The sequence below is a fragment of the Phoxinus phoxinus genome, assembly GCF_949152265.1.
Source record: "Phoxinus phoxinus genome assembly, chromosome: 19".
NCBI classification, from domain to species: Eukaryota; Metazoa; Chordata; class Actinopteri; order Cypriniformes; family Leuciscidae; genus Phoxinus; species Phoxinus phoxinus.
This window is the reverse complement of record NC_136894.1, coordinates 22,465,300-22,484,045: the sequence shown is the minus strand read 5'-3', so window position 1 is coordinate 22,484,045 and position 18,746 is coordinate 22,465,300. Positions and strand designations below refer to the sequence as shown.

Here is an 18,746-nt window from a genome sequence, read left to right as displayed (position 1 = left end):
ATAATTATTTCTACTAACTAATCAAGTATTCTCGTAAGCGTAGAATCTGCCATTTATAATACATATGGGTGAGCTGCTCGAATGGCGGAAGCCATGTTGCGCCTCCATCTTGAAAACACATTAGCCAAAGAGGGACATACCTGGAAATTCAAGCTTTGCTTTTCGCGTTTTTACACTCAGTGGCACCGTGACGAATGCGAGGGGGAGATTACTCGCGACTGCTGGCAGATTTGAAATAATACGGCGACCGTAGGAGATAAAACGCCCTCGGAATGGGAGGGGCTAGAAAGTAATATTCAGTTGGTAGTCATATACAATTTCACTGCTAGATGGGAGTAATTCCTACACAGTGTAGCTTTAAGTAAATAGCTGATTTTTTTTTTACCGTTCAAAACTTTTGGGTCAATACGTAAAAAAAATTATGTAAATGAGTATTTAGAGATATAGAAAATAGAAATACAGTGATTTAAAAAATGACAGTAAAGACATTTGTAATGTTACAAAAGTTAAACTAAATGCTTTTTTTCTACCTTCTATGAATAAAAAAAAAACTATTTTCAACATTGATAATAATTAAAAAAAAATCTTGAGCACTGAATCAGCATGATTTCTGGAGGATCATGTGACACTGAAGACTGGAGTAATGATGCTGAAAATTCAGCTTTGCAATCACAGGAACTACATTAGAAAATATGTTCAGATATAAAACTGTTCTTTTTTACTGTATTTTTTGATCAAATAAATGGCTTGGTGAGCATGAAACATAAAACAAATATCAACCCCAAACTTTTGAATAGTAGTCTATTTTATTATTATTATCATTTTACTTTTCACCCCTGCTAATATTTCAGATTAGAAACAGAAATGTTTTAGGAATCATTACACAACAACAATAGTGAAAAAAAAAAAGAAACAAATCTGTCAAATCTGTGGAAAGTGACTTTAATTCAGGTCTATTCTCACAAAAAAAACTTTTTTTATGGAAGACTTGCAAAATAGTGCATGACCGTTTTAGGGTGTTAGCTGTCCTATCTGGAGCTTGACTATCCCCTGATCATAATAAATTGTCATTGTGTAGTGATTCTTTAAACATACTTATTTGAACTCTTTGCTGAAAATAAGGGCATACAGTGCCGAAACAGCGATACGTGAGAGTGACTAAATAATGCCTTCCTTTAAAATGAGTAAATCGATTCAACTATGTGGAAGATGCCTACATTATACAGTGTATGTAACCACAGATGTGTATTACAAATGACAGCTACTGTAAGAGTTGAGGCAGGGGTAACAGACAAGTAAAAAAAAAGGTTCCTCAAGAAACTGAAATGAACTGTGGGTGCATCCTATCCTGTGGTTTGAAATCACTAGAATCATAAACGCTCAATCATAACCGCTGACAGCAACTATAGGGGAAACGTATTTTTGAAGAACTCTTGTTGTAAATCTTGTTTTATGCCTACTGTATGTAACGTGGTCAGGCAACAGTTAAGTAGTGTTCATTGTGTCTTCATTTCAGAAACACTGCAGAACAAAGGAGCCCTTCACCCTGTGCAAGCTGTATCACTAAGCTTTACATTTCAGCTGAATAGAAACGTTTGTGCTCTTTCTAGGTTCAGTTTTTATCATATGACCACATCTGTACTCGCATTCCTCATTACACAGACTTTAACTTTGCTGGACTTGACATTTCGTGTAGCATGTCCAACCGAGCCCGTTTCTTCTTGGCTCCTCTCGTTCCTTGGTTTCAAACCTGGGGGAGTTACTTTTGTTGTAGACACCAGAATATTTTCCGCAATTTAACATGACAAGGTTAGCCTCATCACCTGCTATCATGCTTGCAAGTGCAAACATGAACCAGGGTCCCCTTTTTATTGCAGCTGTAATCAGCAGTTGATGGTACCAGGCAGGATCTACTTCGAAATGGGACCGGGAGGGACTTCCCTTTGTCTTCCCCAACCAGACATGCTTCAGACAGGCCTCTAGCGTAGGATGGACCCCTTCATCCAACAATGGCCATGTTGGACTCCCCGCCGCTCAGAGGAGGTATAGACATGAGCTATTGTGACAGTTCTGGTGCGAGTGGCACAATGAGATTGTAGTTTAGGGGGATTTGAGAATTGCCAAATTGTTAGTAAGATAGGAAGCCCAAGGAGTTTCGCAAAAATTGCGGATAACAAGTGAGCTTCTTCAGTGACAACTGTGATTTGTTCTTTAAATCATAAAAAAAAAAAAAAAAAAAAAGCCATTTGCACATTGAGTGGAAATCAAAAACTTGTTTTGTTTCACTGTGCTTGTTTTAGGACAGATTATGCATTAAAAATCTCATTGGTTGTAGTCTTAAGGAAAAACAAATGTTTAATCTGCTGTCCGTCACATCACAATAAGAACAAAAGACAATTGAGCTCTTTTATCTTCTCTTGTCATTATTGATGCCTGTTAGTGGTTTGGTAACTGTCTCTGTGAATTTGGAAAAAATGCACAATTTGGTTTAGGATTTGAGTGCACACATGCACACGGACACACACACAGCGCTCAATTTGAAAAATGCACTGATCCTGCATTGATGGAGCTACAAGATGAGATGAACTGTCTGGGGATAAGTAGGTCAGCAGAGCTGAGGTAAGCCCTCTGAGAACAGCCATGTTTCAATAATAACCCCACTGCTGACGTGTGTATATGTATGTATGTGTTTGTGTAGTGTGTGTCCTTACACATCTCCCAAACCTCTTGGTATCATAGCTACGGCGATTTAATGCTCAGCTCATTGGTTTGCCAAACAGCAAAACACTATTCATTACCAGCTCAGCATGTTCAGTTCCATTATTATGCGGTTAAGCACCTCATCCATTCCATTGTCATAATGGCTACACTGTTTACTCGCTACCTAACTTACAAAATCAAATAATCAAAGAAAATAAACTAGATAAGTAGGCAAACATTGGATATAAGTCAAGATAAATGGATGATGGGACCTCTAGGAAAACTTCCAATTTCCTAAACGTCTCTTCTTTAAATTTCTTACCTGCCATTTTATAGCCCAGCAAGTTAACTTACCGTAAAAGATGAACTGTGTAGAGATGTGTGTTTTTAGTGCGTTAGAATGTGTGTGTTTGTGTGAGGGGGATGCTGGGCCAGCGGTGAAATGTAGTTGGTATATAATGGATTATTGATTGTTGAGAGAGAGGACCAGCCCTCAGGGTTCATCCCAACTGGCCCCTCTCTTGCCCAACACTGAATAGTCTCTTTACGCCTGAGCACACACACGCACACACGCACACGCACACAAACACACACACACACACACACACACACACACACACACACACACACACACACACACACACACAATGAATTTAGGTCTGTGAGCAGACAACCACTGTTCATACTGACTATGAGGAGACTAACGGAGACTGTTGTCCTTCAGTCAAAGACTCACGCAAACACACACAGACAGACACAATTATGGGGAGTCAGGGGCAAGTTGTCACACAAACATTAAAGTCTTGACTAAAAAAAGAAATAACTATTGAACATTTACACAGTTATTGCCCAGGAAAAAGAGAAAAAAAAATAGTTAATTGAATAGACATTGACCTTGATAGTGGGGCATGTTGTCACACTTACAGTATATGGGGTCACAATGAGAACCTGCCATTGAACAGCCTATTACAGTATATGAATTATAGGAACTAAATTAAAACAGTAACAATCAATCATTTTGAAAATAAACAATTATAAAACAAAAAAACTATCAAACCATTGTTTTGTCTGTAGATATTATCAATATTAATAAATCATATGTGTAACATTTAAATTCAAAATACTGTATATTTTGCATTTCCACATTTGTGTAATTGGACTTTATATTACTGAGATATTAGTTACAGTCCAACATGTTACAACCAGACCCAGCCTCCACTGTAGTGTAGTATATATTCTTTCTTTCTTTTTTTTTTAACAAAAAGTGCACAAACTAGATTAACGGAAATGTTAGGTTGGGTATTACAATAAACATTTTGTCAGTCAGCATAACCATTTTTGAAGAATGCAAAGAAAAAACAGGTTTGCTATGTTTAGATTTGATAGAAAACAAAACAGAATGGCAGGAAATCCTGATTCTGGACTGGGGTGTGTATGCTTGTTGGAATATGTTGCAGTGTATTTACTGTATCTGTGTTCATTGTCTTGTTGGAATAATCAGAGAGCCTGTTGGATAAGTTAGTGTGTTTATGCAATACTTAAAGATGTGCCGTTCCCTCTGACGCCTAAATGAGGACATCAGCAGTCTTTCTCTCTCTTTGTCCCTCTCCCACTCACTTTTAAATGGTGCAGGGCATAAAACCCAATGTACTATGTCCTCTGTTTTTTTTTAGCTATGCAGTATGGATCCTGCCTTAAACGAATGGATTTAACTGAACAAAAGACTGTCAGATGACTATATAAAAGGGCTCTTTTAGCTGGGGGTCTCAAACACTGGGTCTAAGTTTCGAATCTACAGTTTTAAGAGCACTTTATTCATATTAAGAATCATTAAGACAGTAATTTTACAAAACAAATATGCATAGTGTACTGTATGTCATAGTAACTGCTTGTTCATTGCCATGGACTAATGAATTAATGAATAACTTTTATTTACTCATTTGCAAGTCATGTTCTCAAATCTGCTTCTGTTGTGTTTCCATTTTCTCTCAGGTGACCAGAATGAAGCAAACCCTCAGCTGTTAAGATGATTCATTGGAGAAACAACTCCAGACATATTCCAGACAAAAGCAACACTGTCAACGCAGAATTACCAACAATGACACGTCTGACAAAGAGAACTTTTACCCAGACCGAATGACTACAGGCGAGACAGACTTAATAGGATCTAATAAATTGGACAACAGATAGCAGCATAGTGGAATATTCAAGCCTTGAGATGGAGGTGGAACGTCCGGAAGTCGCAGAGGAAGAGACCTTCTCCAAGGGTGGACAGGACAACCTGGATGGCAAGAAGAGCCGGGGTCACACTTGTGAACTCTGTGGAAGAAGTTTTCCTTTCCTCAGTTCCTTGTCCCAGCATATGAGAAAGCACACTGGGGAGAAACCATACAAGTGTCCTCACTGTGATCACCGCTCAGCCCAGAAGGGTAGCTTAAAGGCCCACATTCGCAGTCACAAACTGGAAGGCCTCAGCCAGAGCACTGGCGGTGAGGAGGAAGATGTAGATGAGGAAGGGGAAAAAGAAGGAGGGGTGCCAGAAGATCAAGGTGGTTGCTCCAGTCCGACTGAGAGTACCTCAGCCTGCAACAAGGTTGTGAGCGGTGAAGAGGCAACCAAAACGAGGAAGAAAGGTGGGAAGAAGGAAAGAACCTCCGGTGAGAATGGCAAACAGTCAATGCAGTGCTCTCAGTGCAGGAAAAGACTGTCAAGTCAGGCAGAGCTTGAACAGCATATGCAGGAGCTTCACAAGGTCTTCCAATGTGAACTGTGCCCTTATGAGACCTTGCAGGAGGACCAACTGCAGGATCACATTGAGAAGGTACATCCTAATGAGGAGGAATCTATCACCAAAGAAGTCTCTACCAGCGAGAAAGCTGACGATGTACTTGGTAAAGGCGAGTTCCCATGTGAACAATGTGACCAGGTGTTCACCCAAGCCTGGTTTCTGAAAGCTCACATGAAGAAGCATCAAAACAGTCTGGATCATGGGTGCCGGATCTGTGGACGGCGTTTTCGTGAGCCCTGGTTCCTACGTAGCCACATGAAGACGCACAACACCAAGGTAAAACCAAAGAGTGACTCTTACCTTCCAGCTACTGTCAACGAGGTGGCGCAGGATGAGTCCAACTTGGTGAATGAAGTGTGTGTGTATGAACTCTGTGCCAAGTGTGGTAACTTCTTCCATGACCGCCAGAGCCTGCAACTGCACGAGCAGGTCCACAGAAATATTGAGCAGCCTCCTAACAATACCTTCTGCAGTGAAAAGGACTTCACATCTGCCACCAAGACAAGCTTCTTGGAATGCCTAAACTTAAAACCAGCAGGAAAGGAAGAGAACCCCATTGAAGGAACTCTAGGGAAAAGAATCCCAGAGCTCGATCCAGTAAGTAGCTACCAGGCTTGGCAACTGGTCACCAGAGGCAAACTGGTGGAGGTATCTGAGAAGAACCTAGGTTGGGAAGAGAGGTTAGCCGATGCAGATGTAGCATTTGACAGGGAAAAGGGTGAGTACGTCTTGACCAGACAGGACAAGCGGAAGAAATCACTCGATGCCACTGTGAGTATCCCAACCAAGAAACGGAAAGGGGCTGGAACCCAAGGCTCCAACACAGATCAGCACAGCAATGGAGAAACAAACAGCCAGGTCCTGACAGGTGAGCGAAGCCCTGAGAATCTGAGTGACTCAGAGTACCGGCCTACTTCTCGGCCTAGCCGTAAGAATTCCCAAAAAACCTCAGAGTGCTTGGAGTGCGGAAAGGGCTTCCGCACACAGCAACAGATGGTGATCCACATGCTCATCAGACATGGTGGCTTGGGTGAAACCATAGGTGGAAATGGACTGTTCCGTAAAGCAGCTTCCAGCCCATCTAAAGCAGGGGAATCAACAGGACACTTCAGGGATCAAAGACGGGCAGGGTTATTTGGGGACACAGGTAAGGGCATCTTCCTTATTTTGAGATTTAATGCCAGTTCAAAATGTAAGTGTAATATTAGAAATGTGTTTTTAGTTTGAACATTTGTTATAACTTCAAGAATCACTTGAAGACCATTCTTCCTATCTGTTTGTAATAATGCCCAAATGCAATGCTGTGCAGATGCTTACATAGTTTTTGGTTTAATATTGAATTGCTGATGTTTACATTCACCACAATGAATTCAATTCCATCATTTGAATCTGTTCATGGGTTACCTATTTACAGAATGTGTATTGTCCTCAGTATTGCTACTATAAATCCACTTTATTGTAGAAATGTCCTTTTCTATCCCTGTTCAACACCTTTAAGTTAACCTAAAGACCTTGATTAGTTGTTTCAGGTGTGTTCGATTAAAAAATAATTTTACTCATGCTGAATTATGAAGTGTGACAGTGCTCCAAACAATGTGTAAACTTCACAATAGGTACCTGGTACCTGATCAGAAATGACACTGGGAAGATTAAGTAAAGTCCACAGTAACATTTATGAAGCAGGTTTATCTGCTGTTGTCACCTTAGAAATTACAGTCAAAAGCTTTTATAGTTATTGATCCTACTCTTGTGGATCCACCTTCCTACAATGCTGTAATCAAACACACTTAAACCAGCGAATAAACCAACAAAAAACTGAAAGGTATTTTAGACAAGGAACCAAAGGCAGATCTCCAGGAATAGGATAAGAGAACGGCTGGTTTAACAGATACTGTATGATATACTGCTTCTGAAGGAGGACAGAGACACCTTGTGGACAAATACTGCTGCACATTTTAACATGTTCAGTTTTATTATACTATTTGTGTATAGCTTAAATCTTCAATACATAATTGATTTCAAATAGAGAGCATGTTCTCAGCTTTCAATTCAGGAATTAACCCATTTTAAGCTTTTAAAAATTCCCATCAAGTATAAAACTATTGTGATTTCCATATGTAGTACCCATAGTTTGTTTTACTCTTCTCCATCAAAGCTATAATAAAAAATAAAAAATACATTTGTTGTTAAGGACCTCAAGACAGTTAGTTACTCAAGACAGTTAGTTATTGACTATAGGATTGGGGAAATAAAAAAATGTATACATTTAAGTCTCACTTGTGTATCACTTGTTCATACCCTTTACATCTGTCTTCAGACTAAGTGAGATCTTTGACCATGGTTTAGTTATCAAGGTGCAAAACCAGGCTCTGAATTGCTCAATCTTTTGCTTGTAGCTGGTGGTGTCCAGCCCTCTTTGCATGATGCTATTTCTGGACTTCCTGTCTCAGGAAGACAAGCTCTAAAGATGTGTGTCTTTTTCCACTTTCCCCATCTTAATGCAGACCTTCAGTTAAAACACAACTAAAATCACAGAAAAATACTGCATATGGCAGGTATTTCAACAAAGCCAATAAGCCCCATAGAGCACTGAATCTGTCCTGATGATTGATAAGTCTTGTCAAATTTAGTGAAATCATTGGGTGTTGTATTAATCGTCTATAAAGGAACAGATTATAGATCTGAGAGATTGGCCCCGTGTTACCACAAGGTTGAGAAAAATAAATTGCCTTAAACAAAAGATGCCCTCTTAGGAATTAACACAGATGGAATGTTCCAGAACATAGGTTTCATTGTGTAAGAGTTAAAACAGATGTCCAATCAAGGCTGATATTTTAATGAAGGTGTGAAGACTATAGAATGCTCTTCCACACAATTGATCTCCTCTAAAATATTCATTATCATACCACATTATTCTTAGAATATGATAGTTCCTCTTGTAGCTTTTGTAAGGCAGAAAGTATTTAGGGAAGCAGTTATGGCCATTACGTTTGTGTAAGGTTTATCTCAGCGGACCCCCTCTCCGAATTGGCTCAAAAGTAACCTCAGAGAGAGTGGATTGAAGGCTGCACAGCAGCTAGTGTAAGCCACCAAATGGAATCCAGATGGCTTGAGAGAGAGAGAGAGAGAGAGAGAGAGAGAGAGAGAGAGAGAGAGAGAGAGAGAGAGAGAGAGAGCTACTGAGGGATTGCAGACATGTTAAATGTAAACAAACATCTTGCTGACAGATGAGAAGAGGTAGTCCTAGGCAAAGTTCCCAGGCCCAGTAGTCTGTTGCTCCATTGTACTAATGTTAAACAAACTGTGTGCGATTATGCTACCACATTAAAACATTTTTTATCTTGAGTAACTATGTAGATTATTGTTTACATTTATATGTTATGCAATGCCATAAACATACTCATTAGAGTTTTTCAATGTCACACATTAAATGTTATGTTTTATTAGACATATTAGAAAAAAAATGTCTTATTATTATCAATGTTGAAAAGTTGTGCTGCTTTGATTTTTTTGAAGAATTTATCTTATAAGAATTTATTTTTGAGAATTGATCTGATTTTTGAAAGCATTTTTTAGCATTATAAATGTCTTTATTGTCTCTTTTTGTCAATTTAATGCATCCTTGATGAAGAAAAGTTACTTTCTTTAACAAAAAGTGAAACACTGTGTGTGTGTGTGTGTGTGTGTGTGATATATATAAACACTATCTAAAACTTCTGTACAGGATTACATTGTACTGTAAATTTACATGGTTATGTGGTGCCATCTTGTGGTGATTCTCTAAAACAGTTTTCACTGTCAGTATCTAAAACCAGTGCTATTGTGATTGCTAGCTTTTATACTTTCAGAGACTTTTTGCAATTGTTATATAGTTACAAATCCCTCTATGTTGTTTTCATGACAGATAAAAAGCCATACACCTGTGAGCACTGTGACTTTTGCACCTCGGAGCCCTCGGCCATCGCTGCCCACGTCCAAACACATCATTTGGCGATCAGGGACTGGGGCCAGAGGAGTGATGCCTTAACCAGCTCACTCAGCCAAAGCCAAACTCACCAAACGAGCCACTCAGGCTTCCCAAGGCTGAGAAATGCCCTTCTGCAGCAGCCCTACTGGCCCTATACCACCTCAACTCACCTGGAGAGGGCAGCACTGAGCGACGTCGCTTCAAAGACGGAGGATGAAAAGAGCAAGGGGTTGAAAGAAAGTAGCTCCACTGATAAAGTGGATGCTAATCTTCTTAATCTCTCCATTGAAGTGGATAACGAAAAAGAAGGGGTTTCTTCTACATTTTTGAACAGTTTGGTCAGACACCAGTGTCCTTATTGCTCTTATGCAACACTGTATCCAGAAGTTCTCTGGATCCACCAACGAATTGCACACAAAGTCGACAGCACTACGTTGGTGCCTAAGTGGGCCCCAAGGAATGGCCTCAAGGGGCCAAAATCGCTTCTCGATTTCAAGAGACGCACCGGGCCACCTCCGTTTCTGGAGGGTAAGGACTGCCCGTCACTGCCACAGACGAGAGCTTCCCGAACGAGCCCACCTGATTGCAGCCCTGGAGGGACAAAGAAATCAAAACCTCAGACAAGTAGCATAGAGTCCAGCTCTTCGCAAAGCAAGAGCTGGCACGCGGCCACAGCACCAGGGGCACCATCGCACTCGTCCAAACATAAGACCAGCAAGTCCAGGACGAGTGAGTTGGCAGGCAGTAAACACAAAGCAGACGTCCATCAAAATAGCTCATCGCGGCTCATGGCAAGTCCTCAGAAGACTGGAACCCCAAAGACAGGAAGCAGAGTGACGGAGAGAAGTCTGCTACCTCAAGAAGGACTTCATTTTATGCTCTCTAGCAAACACAACCTCTCGGATCAGAGGAGCTCCAAAGCCCATGCTCCTCAGACCCCCGGCAGGTCGGATTCTCAAGCTCAGGATACACCGTCCGTGGCTGGGTATGACCCCTGGAGCAGACTTGGCTCGAGCGGCCCATCCTCTCACTCCCAGTCCAAGAGACAGTCAAAGGCTGATGGTCCAGAAGCTGTGACGGACATCATGAGTTTCTTGAAGAACTGCAGTCCTCATGATTTAGCTGCCCTCTACCACCACTGGGGTTTCAGCAACGCCATTGCAGAGCAAGCAGGTGAGAGGCTGTTAATGGGTGTTTGAAAGTAAACCACTATCATATGATGCTGTTTTAACTGGTTTTTTATTCCAATAAGCTAATATTTATTGTACAGTGGCCCCAAACAGTATTTGGACCCTCAAAAATGTACGAGTTCACAAAAACGTACTACCACTACTTCACCACTAAACCTTCAAATGTAACTACAGTTGTGGATGCACAACTATTCAACCTTTAAAAAATAATCATCACAATTATTAGTAGTTTTTTAGTGACCAATATTAATACCTAGAGAGCAGAGTGGCCTATAATGTCAATATATACAATTGAATAACATAAAATAAGATGTACAGAAACTTGATAAGACACATTTGTTAAAAGCTTTTAAAAGCTTGTGACAAAGCTTTTCGTATCAGATGTTTGATATTTAGAAGGCCTAGATCTAGAGATAAATTATATTGGTATGGGTATTAAAGTTTATTATTATTATTATTTATTGGTATCTGTCAATATTGTATATTTATTTATGCATGCTCATTTCCCAAATTTGCATTTTAATTACCTTTGCCATCATTTGATGCTCACCTAATGTTAATCTTTAATAACACTAAGGATTTAATAACACTTTTATTGGATTCTTTTGGCAAATGAAAATCCATCATTCATATCGTACATTATAATGATGTGATGCCTACATTCACATGTAGCATTAAAAACAATTGATTTTTAGTTTGTTGTGTTTTATAAGTTATTCAGACAAATGTTGTAAGTGTCAGAATTATTCCAATGACACTAACTTCACAGGACCATTGTAACATTGAAAAACAGGTAAAGATTGACATGCTGAAAAATGGTTGTCAGGTCACAGTACCTGAATTATTCAGCAAAGGCACATTAACTACATTTACTCCTGAGCTGAAATGACAAATGAGAACGGTGAGGGCTAAAATGGCACGTAGCACCCCACATGCCGTTGTGCCAGCATGCGCATACGCAAAGGTTAATGGAACTATTGAGTAATCTCTTCATCATCGTGTAACCTACGAAAGTGTGTAAAAACATTTCAGACAGCTATCGCTGAGAGGCATTCCGAGCCTTAAACATCACGCTCGTAACAGCACGCCGGGCGCTTTCTGAGGGGTTACAGCGCCTCGACGCCACAAATATGCAAAGTAGCCAACCCAACGAGTGAATGTACGAAAGAGCAAGAGGAGTCAAATTAAGCCACCAGCTGCTTTGAAAAATATTTTCAAATGCTTTTTTTTTTTTTCATTCCACTTCATTTAAGGACATTTTGCCAGGCGGTGGTCCAGTTGGCCGGCTTCAGTGAGTGTAGTTCTGCGGAAAGACAGAGAAAATTTCTGTCAACTGTCTGGCCTGATATCATCAGCGCTCTCTTTAGCCCTTTGAGTCACATACAATAAAGTGACCTTTCCAATATTAGACTATCCTTTTGTTTGTGCTGTCCGCTGCTTTTCCTGTTGCGTCGCTCCTGTATGGTAATAACTCACAGACTCATGTTTACTAAACGTAGCCTTGCTTACCACTGCCACCAACACTCTAAGTCACGGCTCTGCGCTACGACAAAGCTTGGCCCGAGGGGTCGGAGCAGGTAGGACCACCAGTGCCAGGTGACGGACAGGAGCCAAAGGGACAGCATTTCAGCTCACGCTCTTAAAGCGCCCTGAGGGGAAACGAATGCCGGTTGCTTCAGGTTCCACATCCGTTCCTGTTACTTCAGCGAGTCCTTCACCGACGCGCACGTGTCCGAGCGATTCCCCTCGCACGGACGAGGGCTGACATAGCTAGAGCGACGGGCAGGAAAAGAGCAGTGAGAGCGAGAGGGAAGGAGACAAGGAGAGAGGGAGGAAGGGGAAAGCAGCACACCTGACATGTGACATGGTAGCGCAGATGGGGGCACATCACAGGGCAAGGCTTTTAATTCACTGTAATTTATGCGGTCACATGGGCCTGTGTTCATGTCAGGCTGTCAGAGATGCTCTCGTGATGCGGCATGACAGCTCCCCATCCAAGCCCTGAAGGTAGCCTCCCATAATGACACATAAAACATACTAATGATGCTCTCTCTCTCTATCTCTATCTCCGTCTCCTAACCTCTCTATCTGTTCTGTGTAAGTTCGGCTACATGTTTTTCCTATTAATTTCCATTTCTCTTTCTCTGTTTGTGAACTGTAGGGTTGGCGAGGTCAGGGTCTCAGCAGGGGGAGTATGTGTGTCCGGTTTGCAGGAAGAGCTTCAACCAGCCCAGCCATTACCGCACACACATGAGATCACACACAGGTGAGATACACACACTAAAAACAAACGTTGGGAAGCAACTAACTGAAACTACTAACTTAACTACATTTTTCTCCAGTCAAAAAATACCTTTTGCTATTAAAAATGCTGTTTTTGTGTCACAGTTTTAGCATTATAAATGTAATAAATATATAAAATATTATAAGATACTTTATGCAATAAATTGTAGTGTAGTGTTTTAATGTTACATTATATATTCTTTATCATTGTAAATATAATTATAAATAATTATAAGATACTTTACCTGTTAATTAATATCAGTGTTTTATTATTTTAATCACTTTTAATTTTTTCCTTAAATATTATATATAAAATGTGAAAATTTATAAATACACCAAAGTCAAGTTGGATAAGACAGAAGCTGCTAAATGATTCCTATATATTACCATAAAAATGTCATATATATTTAAATGTGCATGTACAGTATGTGTTTATGTGCAAAGTGTGTGTGTATGTATAATGAGCGATTTCTCTCTGTCCTTGAACGAGAGTCTTTCTTTCTTTCCGCCGCAAACATATTTGCGTGTGACTCTGACCTGTGAAAATTGTATACATTATTAATCAGATGTCACTTATGGAGCTGTAATTGTGCATGCTAATAAGCTGAGCAGTCACCAGTCCAGTATGATATGTGTCAAATGCTCACTGAGAAAATGTGACAGTTTGCCCTTGTCTTCTCATCAAACCACACACACACACACACCTACTCAATCTGGGGTCTTTTTCATTTCATCACAGATAAGATTATATCCATCATCCATGTTCAACAACAAACTTTCATACGCCATAATAAATCTATAATGAGGTTGTGCGCCATTGAATGTTTACATACGTAAACAACTAGGGGCTTGTTAGGATTCATTGTCATTGTAATTTTGTTTCAATTTACGTTCTACAAACTGAAATCACCTTTGCTATTAGTATTTAGTACATTTACCTCCAGTTTACTAGAGGAAAAGCGCTATTGCACATCATTAGCACGCACTGTAGCAGCTTTTTAATAATATAAAGATAGCATGTTCCATTCTTAGTAGTCCACATGAATAGGGTTCCCTGCACTCTTTTAAACAGGGGTGCACTTAGCTGCTCGGATCATGAGAGAACCGATTTTTTTTTTAATGTTTTGTTTTGTGTGAAGGTTGTGCATACTATCCAGACTGATCCCCAGTGACAGAGGCCAAATGCTACATTTTACGAAGCGCTCTCTCTCTCTCTCGATGCACATAGACTTACAATCTACGTCATCAGTGATTGCTCTCTTCAGTGTGAGCTTCCAAATGAAGCGGGGCAGGGGCCCCCGGCCTCCATTAGCATGCACACTAACTCTGTGTGTCACTTTAAATTGGTAGTTTCAGTTCACTGTCTGCCGCGGCCACGCTAACTGGTGATACTAATTCAAGGCCTTTACAGCTAATGCTCGATGAGAGGGTGGATTCTTGGTTTGCACCTTAGTGCTTTTAAAATGGATTCCTGCTTTGAGGATGCTCAATACTTGCTTCAAATCTTGCAAGGAAAAGCAGGAACATCATTAAAGTCAACGTGAAACTTTGACATCCCAGTTAAACAGGGAATTTAGTGAGATAAAAAAATTTTTCATCCCAATTGATTGGGCCGTGAAAAGTGGTTTATATATTTCAGAAGGAAGACTATTTTAGCAAGACTTTTTATCCAAGCAGGAACATGTGATTAGAACATAAATCAATTTTGATTTGGTATTTACTTAGAAGCATAATTTTTACAAGAACGATGTTTACACCCTGCTGGGTGACAATAAAAGGGAACAAGTTCCAATTTTTGCAACTTTTACATTTGATTTCCTCTTTTTAACCCGGCCACCTTGCTCCCACAGTGATGTTTGAGTCCAATGGACTCATGGGAACTGGAGTCCATCCTCTACAGAAGCCCCCAAACAAGTATGTTCCACTTTTCGTTCGGTTGTTTGCATTATTTGTGTGTTTCTTGTGTTTTTTTTTTCTGTCCTGTCAATCATTTCTTCACCTTTCTACATTCTGTGATGTGCAGTTTCAACCTGCCGTCGTTGTTACCATGCAGAAAATTCTAGAAATAAACAGATGTTATGGGATCAAATGGATTACATCCCGCATCTACTTTAACAGTCGGAGATGTGCTTTTCTGCAGCGGGGAGGCCCACCCTTAATGAATTACCCCCTTTGCATGTGTTGCATATTACAAATGGCAAAAGCAGGCCGAGAGTAAAGGTCAAATTAAATTTGTGCCGCACTCTTGGTGATGCTCTGACAATAACCTTTAATGTAATTTGGCGAGTTCTGTTTTGGATCGGGGTTTCACTTTCTACTCCTCTAGGGAACCACGATGCCCCTGGATGAGCTCTTACTGTGCCGCAGACCTTATCAGGCAGCCAGCGCAACCCAGCCTCAGATAGTCCTGATTAATTGTGTCTGTCTTCATTTTTTTATGAGGCATGATTTATGATAATACCCCTTTTTCAGCCCCTCGGAATGACAATTATTTCCTAGTGGATAATTCATTCATTTTTCAAAAATAATAATACGGAGAAATTGAATGGCAGACTCATTTGTTTTGCTCAGGTGTGGGGGGATATTTTTATGCGATTGCGCGAGGACAACGTTGTACATCAGTCTAATTAAACGCTGAAACTGGGACTCTGACAATTATTCCAGTGTTGAGCCCCAAACAGACATGGGCAGAAGGAGAAACTAGGTCTGTGTGTGGTTGTCAAGTTCGCCTCTCCTCGCAAAACTTGATATGCCCAGACTTTCGACATCTACCATCGGTGTGACGTCTTATTGCTCAGGGGAAGGCAGGCAGGCAGAGATTCCTGTGTCTGTGAGTTTGTGTGTTTGTACGAACAGCTGACAGAAACAGAAAACAAAAGGCTGACGTCCCCTCGGGGGGAACAGTCAACCGTCTCCATATGGCATGTCATCAGCCCATCAATCATGCCACAGCCCCTCCCCCCACCTTCCCAACCTGCCTCTGTTCTTTCCTCTTGAAAAGGGAAGGCAGCGCTCTCAAAGCCAGCCCTTCGACATCACCGCCACGTCACCTTTCTCTCCTCTCTGGTTCCAAAACTCGGATTCGCTCTCACCTTCGGGTCCAGGCTCTGACCTCATCTTGTTTTTTGTGTGTCCGTTTCAGGTGAGCGACCTTTCCAGTGCCGATACTGTCCTTACAGCGCCTCGCAGAAAGGTAACCTGAAGACTCATGTCCAGACCGTGCACCGTCTAGCCTTCGACAACGCACAGTACCCAGACAGGAGACTCCGCCAAGCCCCTACCAATGAACCCACGGACCCCTCCGGATCTCACTGAACATCCCCACCTCCTCACGACCAGCTCAAATGAAGATTGAAATCTATAAAAAGTCCATCAAAAACAGTTTGATGCACAAATACGGCATTCAAGGAAGACTTTGTGTAACGTACGGCATTGGATTTGTTCGTGTTTTTAGTTTAGTTTGATGGGAAGTGTTTCCTTTTTTTATTTTCACCTGACACAAAGCTCTAGATTAAAACGAAACTACGCAGAACAGGCCGACGACATGTTTGCAACATGTTTACACCTCCTTTATCCAGTACTTGCAAAACACTTGAGGGCTAAAGCCTTGGCAACACGAGGTCAAAGCTGATGGAGTATGACAGTGAGCTGCGTTCTCAAACCCAAGGACTTCAGCCGATCCCCTAAACTTGAAATGCTGCCTCCGAGTTCCCCGAATGACTAGTTGTTCAACTAAATAGCCTTAGTCCGCAACGAGTGTAGTTTGTGCGTGCGTGTGCGATTGTGTTTTCCACATTCTATTTCTCAGGACTTGAGTTAGATGAAATTCCAAAGCCTGCATTCATTCACACCAGTGCATAATTGCACGCGAAGGAGACATGCAATGAAATTCAGTACTTAAGATTTGAGTTTTGCTGATTATAGGCATATATAATATAGATGTGTGTGTGTTTTGTCACTGGTTGGACAAACACTTGGCACTATAATCAAAATATGTCCAAAACACTTTTGTATTGTGCTATACCTGGGATTTAAAGTATTTATGTAAGCGCAGTTGTATTGTTACATGGATTTCCACTTGCGTTGAGTGTCATATTCATAAACCATCTTTCTGAAGAGTTTAAGGTAAAGACACATGCCATATTTTGCGTTAGTGTCATCTGATTGGTCCAACAAAGTCAGGAATATTATTTGTCTGTGCTTAATTTTTCATGTGTTTCTCCTTTTTTCCATCAAATATGTTTGCCTCAGTGGATTATGAATAATTGTATTTCAAGAAAAGAGAAAGAAAACTTAATTCAATGGCGCATCAGGTCTTAAAGCCATGTTAAAATGCTGACGTTCTTGATGAAGGATCTATTTTAATCTTAACATGAAGAGTTGCAAGTTGTCTGTATAATCATTTAAATTATTGCATCATAGAGAGACTAGTAATTAGAGCAAGACTAGATTGGGGGATTGTAGTGCGTTTTATAATGCTACTTATAAAGCTTTAGAATGCCATATTTTTTAGAGTTTGAAAACTTAAAAGCAAAGAAATTCTTGTCCATATATTTCTATGGATGTTGTATATGGTAAGTAGGTATTTACGGATACAGTCCCAAACAGCTGTGTACTTTTAATTGCATTTAGATATGTACAACAGTCAAAAATTAACATTTATCTAGAGCATTTATATTGCCTAAGTCCTTGTGTTGGAAACTAAGCCAAGAAAACCGATCCTACATTACAAATTTTGTTTTAGAAGATCCTCCAGTATGCATTTTGTATTGATGCTCAGCAGTCAAACTGTAACATGTTGCAGGTTCTAAGCAGCGGTGGTGACCCAGGAACTGAGAGTTACTGAGAACTGTTCTATCACCATTGCCCCTGAGCAAGGCACTTAACCTTTGGTTGTTCTATAGGGACCTTATGTTCCTGCAATTGATGTCTTGAAAGTTGCATAGGATGAAATGTGACTGCTTAATTGTAATTTACTAACAGTAAATCATGGAATATTTTAAAATTGGTCCTAGGACACACACACAAAAAAAAAAAAACATGAATAGCTTTTCCTGTTAGCTTTTTACTAAATTACCCCTAAGTACTAGAGCAGAAGACCTAAGAAAACTAAATAGCATGTTATGAATTCATTTGCAATTGGATTGTTTTTTCTTTATGTAACACTATTAATTTTGTGGTTTGAATAGAAGTAGTAGTTGAATGTATGGAATGTATTTTGTGTGTTTAAAAGTTTTCTTTTTTTCCCCTCCACATATATTTTGTTCAAGTACACAAAACCTGTCAACTGTCATCATCACATCATCTCCATCTCATACATTGTCAACTGTTGAAGTTTTGAACCACTTAAATTAAACTTTACCCTTACCTTTGGTCTAAATTGTGTTAAATATGGTGTTAATATTATAGACCAACGGTTCCCAAACCTGTCCTGGAGTATCCCCAGCACCGCACATTTTGGGCCCTATCTTGCACCCAGCGCAATTGACTTTGAACACCGACGCATGTATCATTCCTATTTTGCACCCGCGCACAGTGGACTTTTCCCTCCACAGACGCACGTCGGTAAATTAGGAAATAAACTTGCGCTCGCGGGGGCGGTTCAGCGCAAAGAGAAGGCGTGTTCCGGCGCAAAACTTCCATGGTGCTATTTTCCAGTTTTAGAAAGCAATTGCGCCATTGACCAGGAAAAAAACAGTCTAAAGACAGTGGCGCGTTGCGCGTTAGTGATATGGTATTTTAAGGGCGCGTGCATGGCCATAATGTTAACGCGCATCCACTTTGATTCTCTAATATAAAAAGATGCAGCAGTTTTCAT

General features: G+C 40.4%; 1 protein-coding gene across 4 annotated transcripts in view; it reads left to right on the top strand.

Moving 5' to 3' along the window:
* The window catches only part of znf516 (zinc finger protein 516), a 42,641-nt gene extending 24,692 nt beyond the window's left edge, over nt 1-17,949 (top strand). For 2 of the 4 annotated variants that reach the window (XM_079590801.1, XM_079590800.1), the window contains exons 2-6: nt 4,693-6,635; nt 9,393-10,628; nt 12,807-12,911; nt 14,779-14,842; nt 16,071-17,949. In XM_079590801.1, coding sequence (XP_079446927.1) covers nt 4,919-6,635; nt 9,393-10,628; nt 12,807-12,911; nt 14,779-14,842; nt 16,071-16,074 — 3,126 coding nt within the window. In that variant the 5' untranslated portion in view covers nt 4,693-4,918 and the 3' untranslated portion in view covers nt 16,075-17,949. The remainder of the gene's footprint in view (nt 1-4,692; nt 6,636-9,392; nt 10,629-12,806; nt 12,912-14,778; nt 14,843-16,070) is intronic. The other 2 variants (XM_079590799.1, XM_079590798.1) reach the window with 1 other exon arrangement.
* The last annotated feature ends 797 nt before the right edge of the window (nt 17,950-18,746 follow it).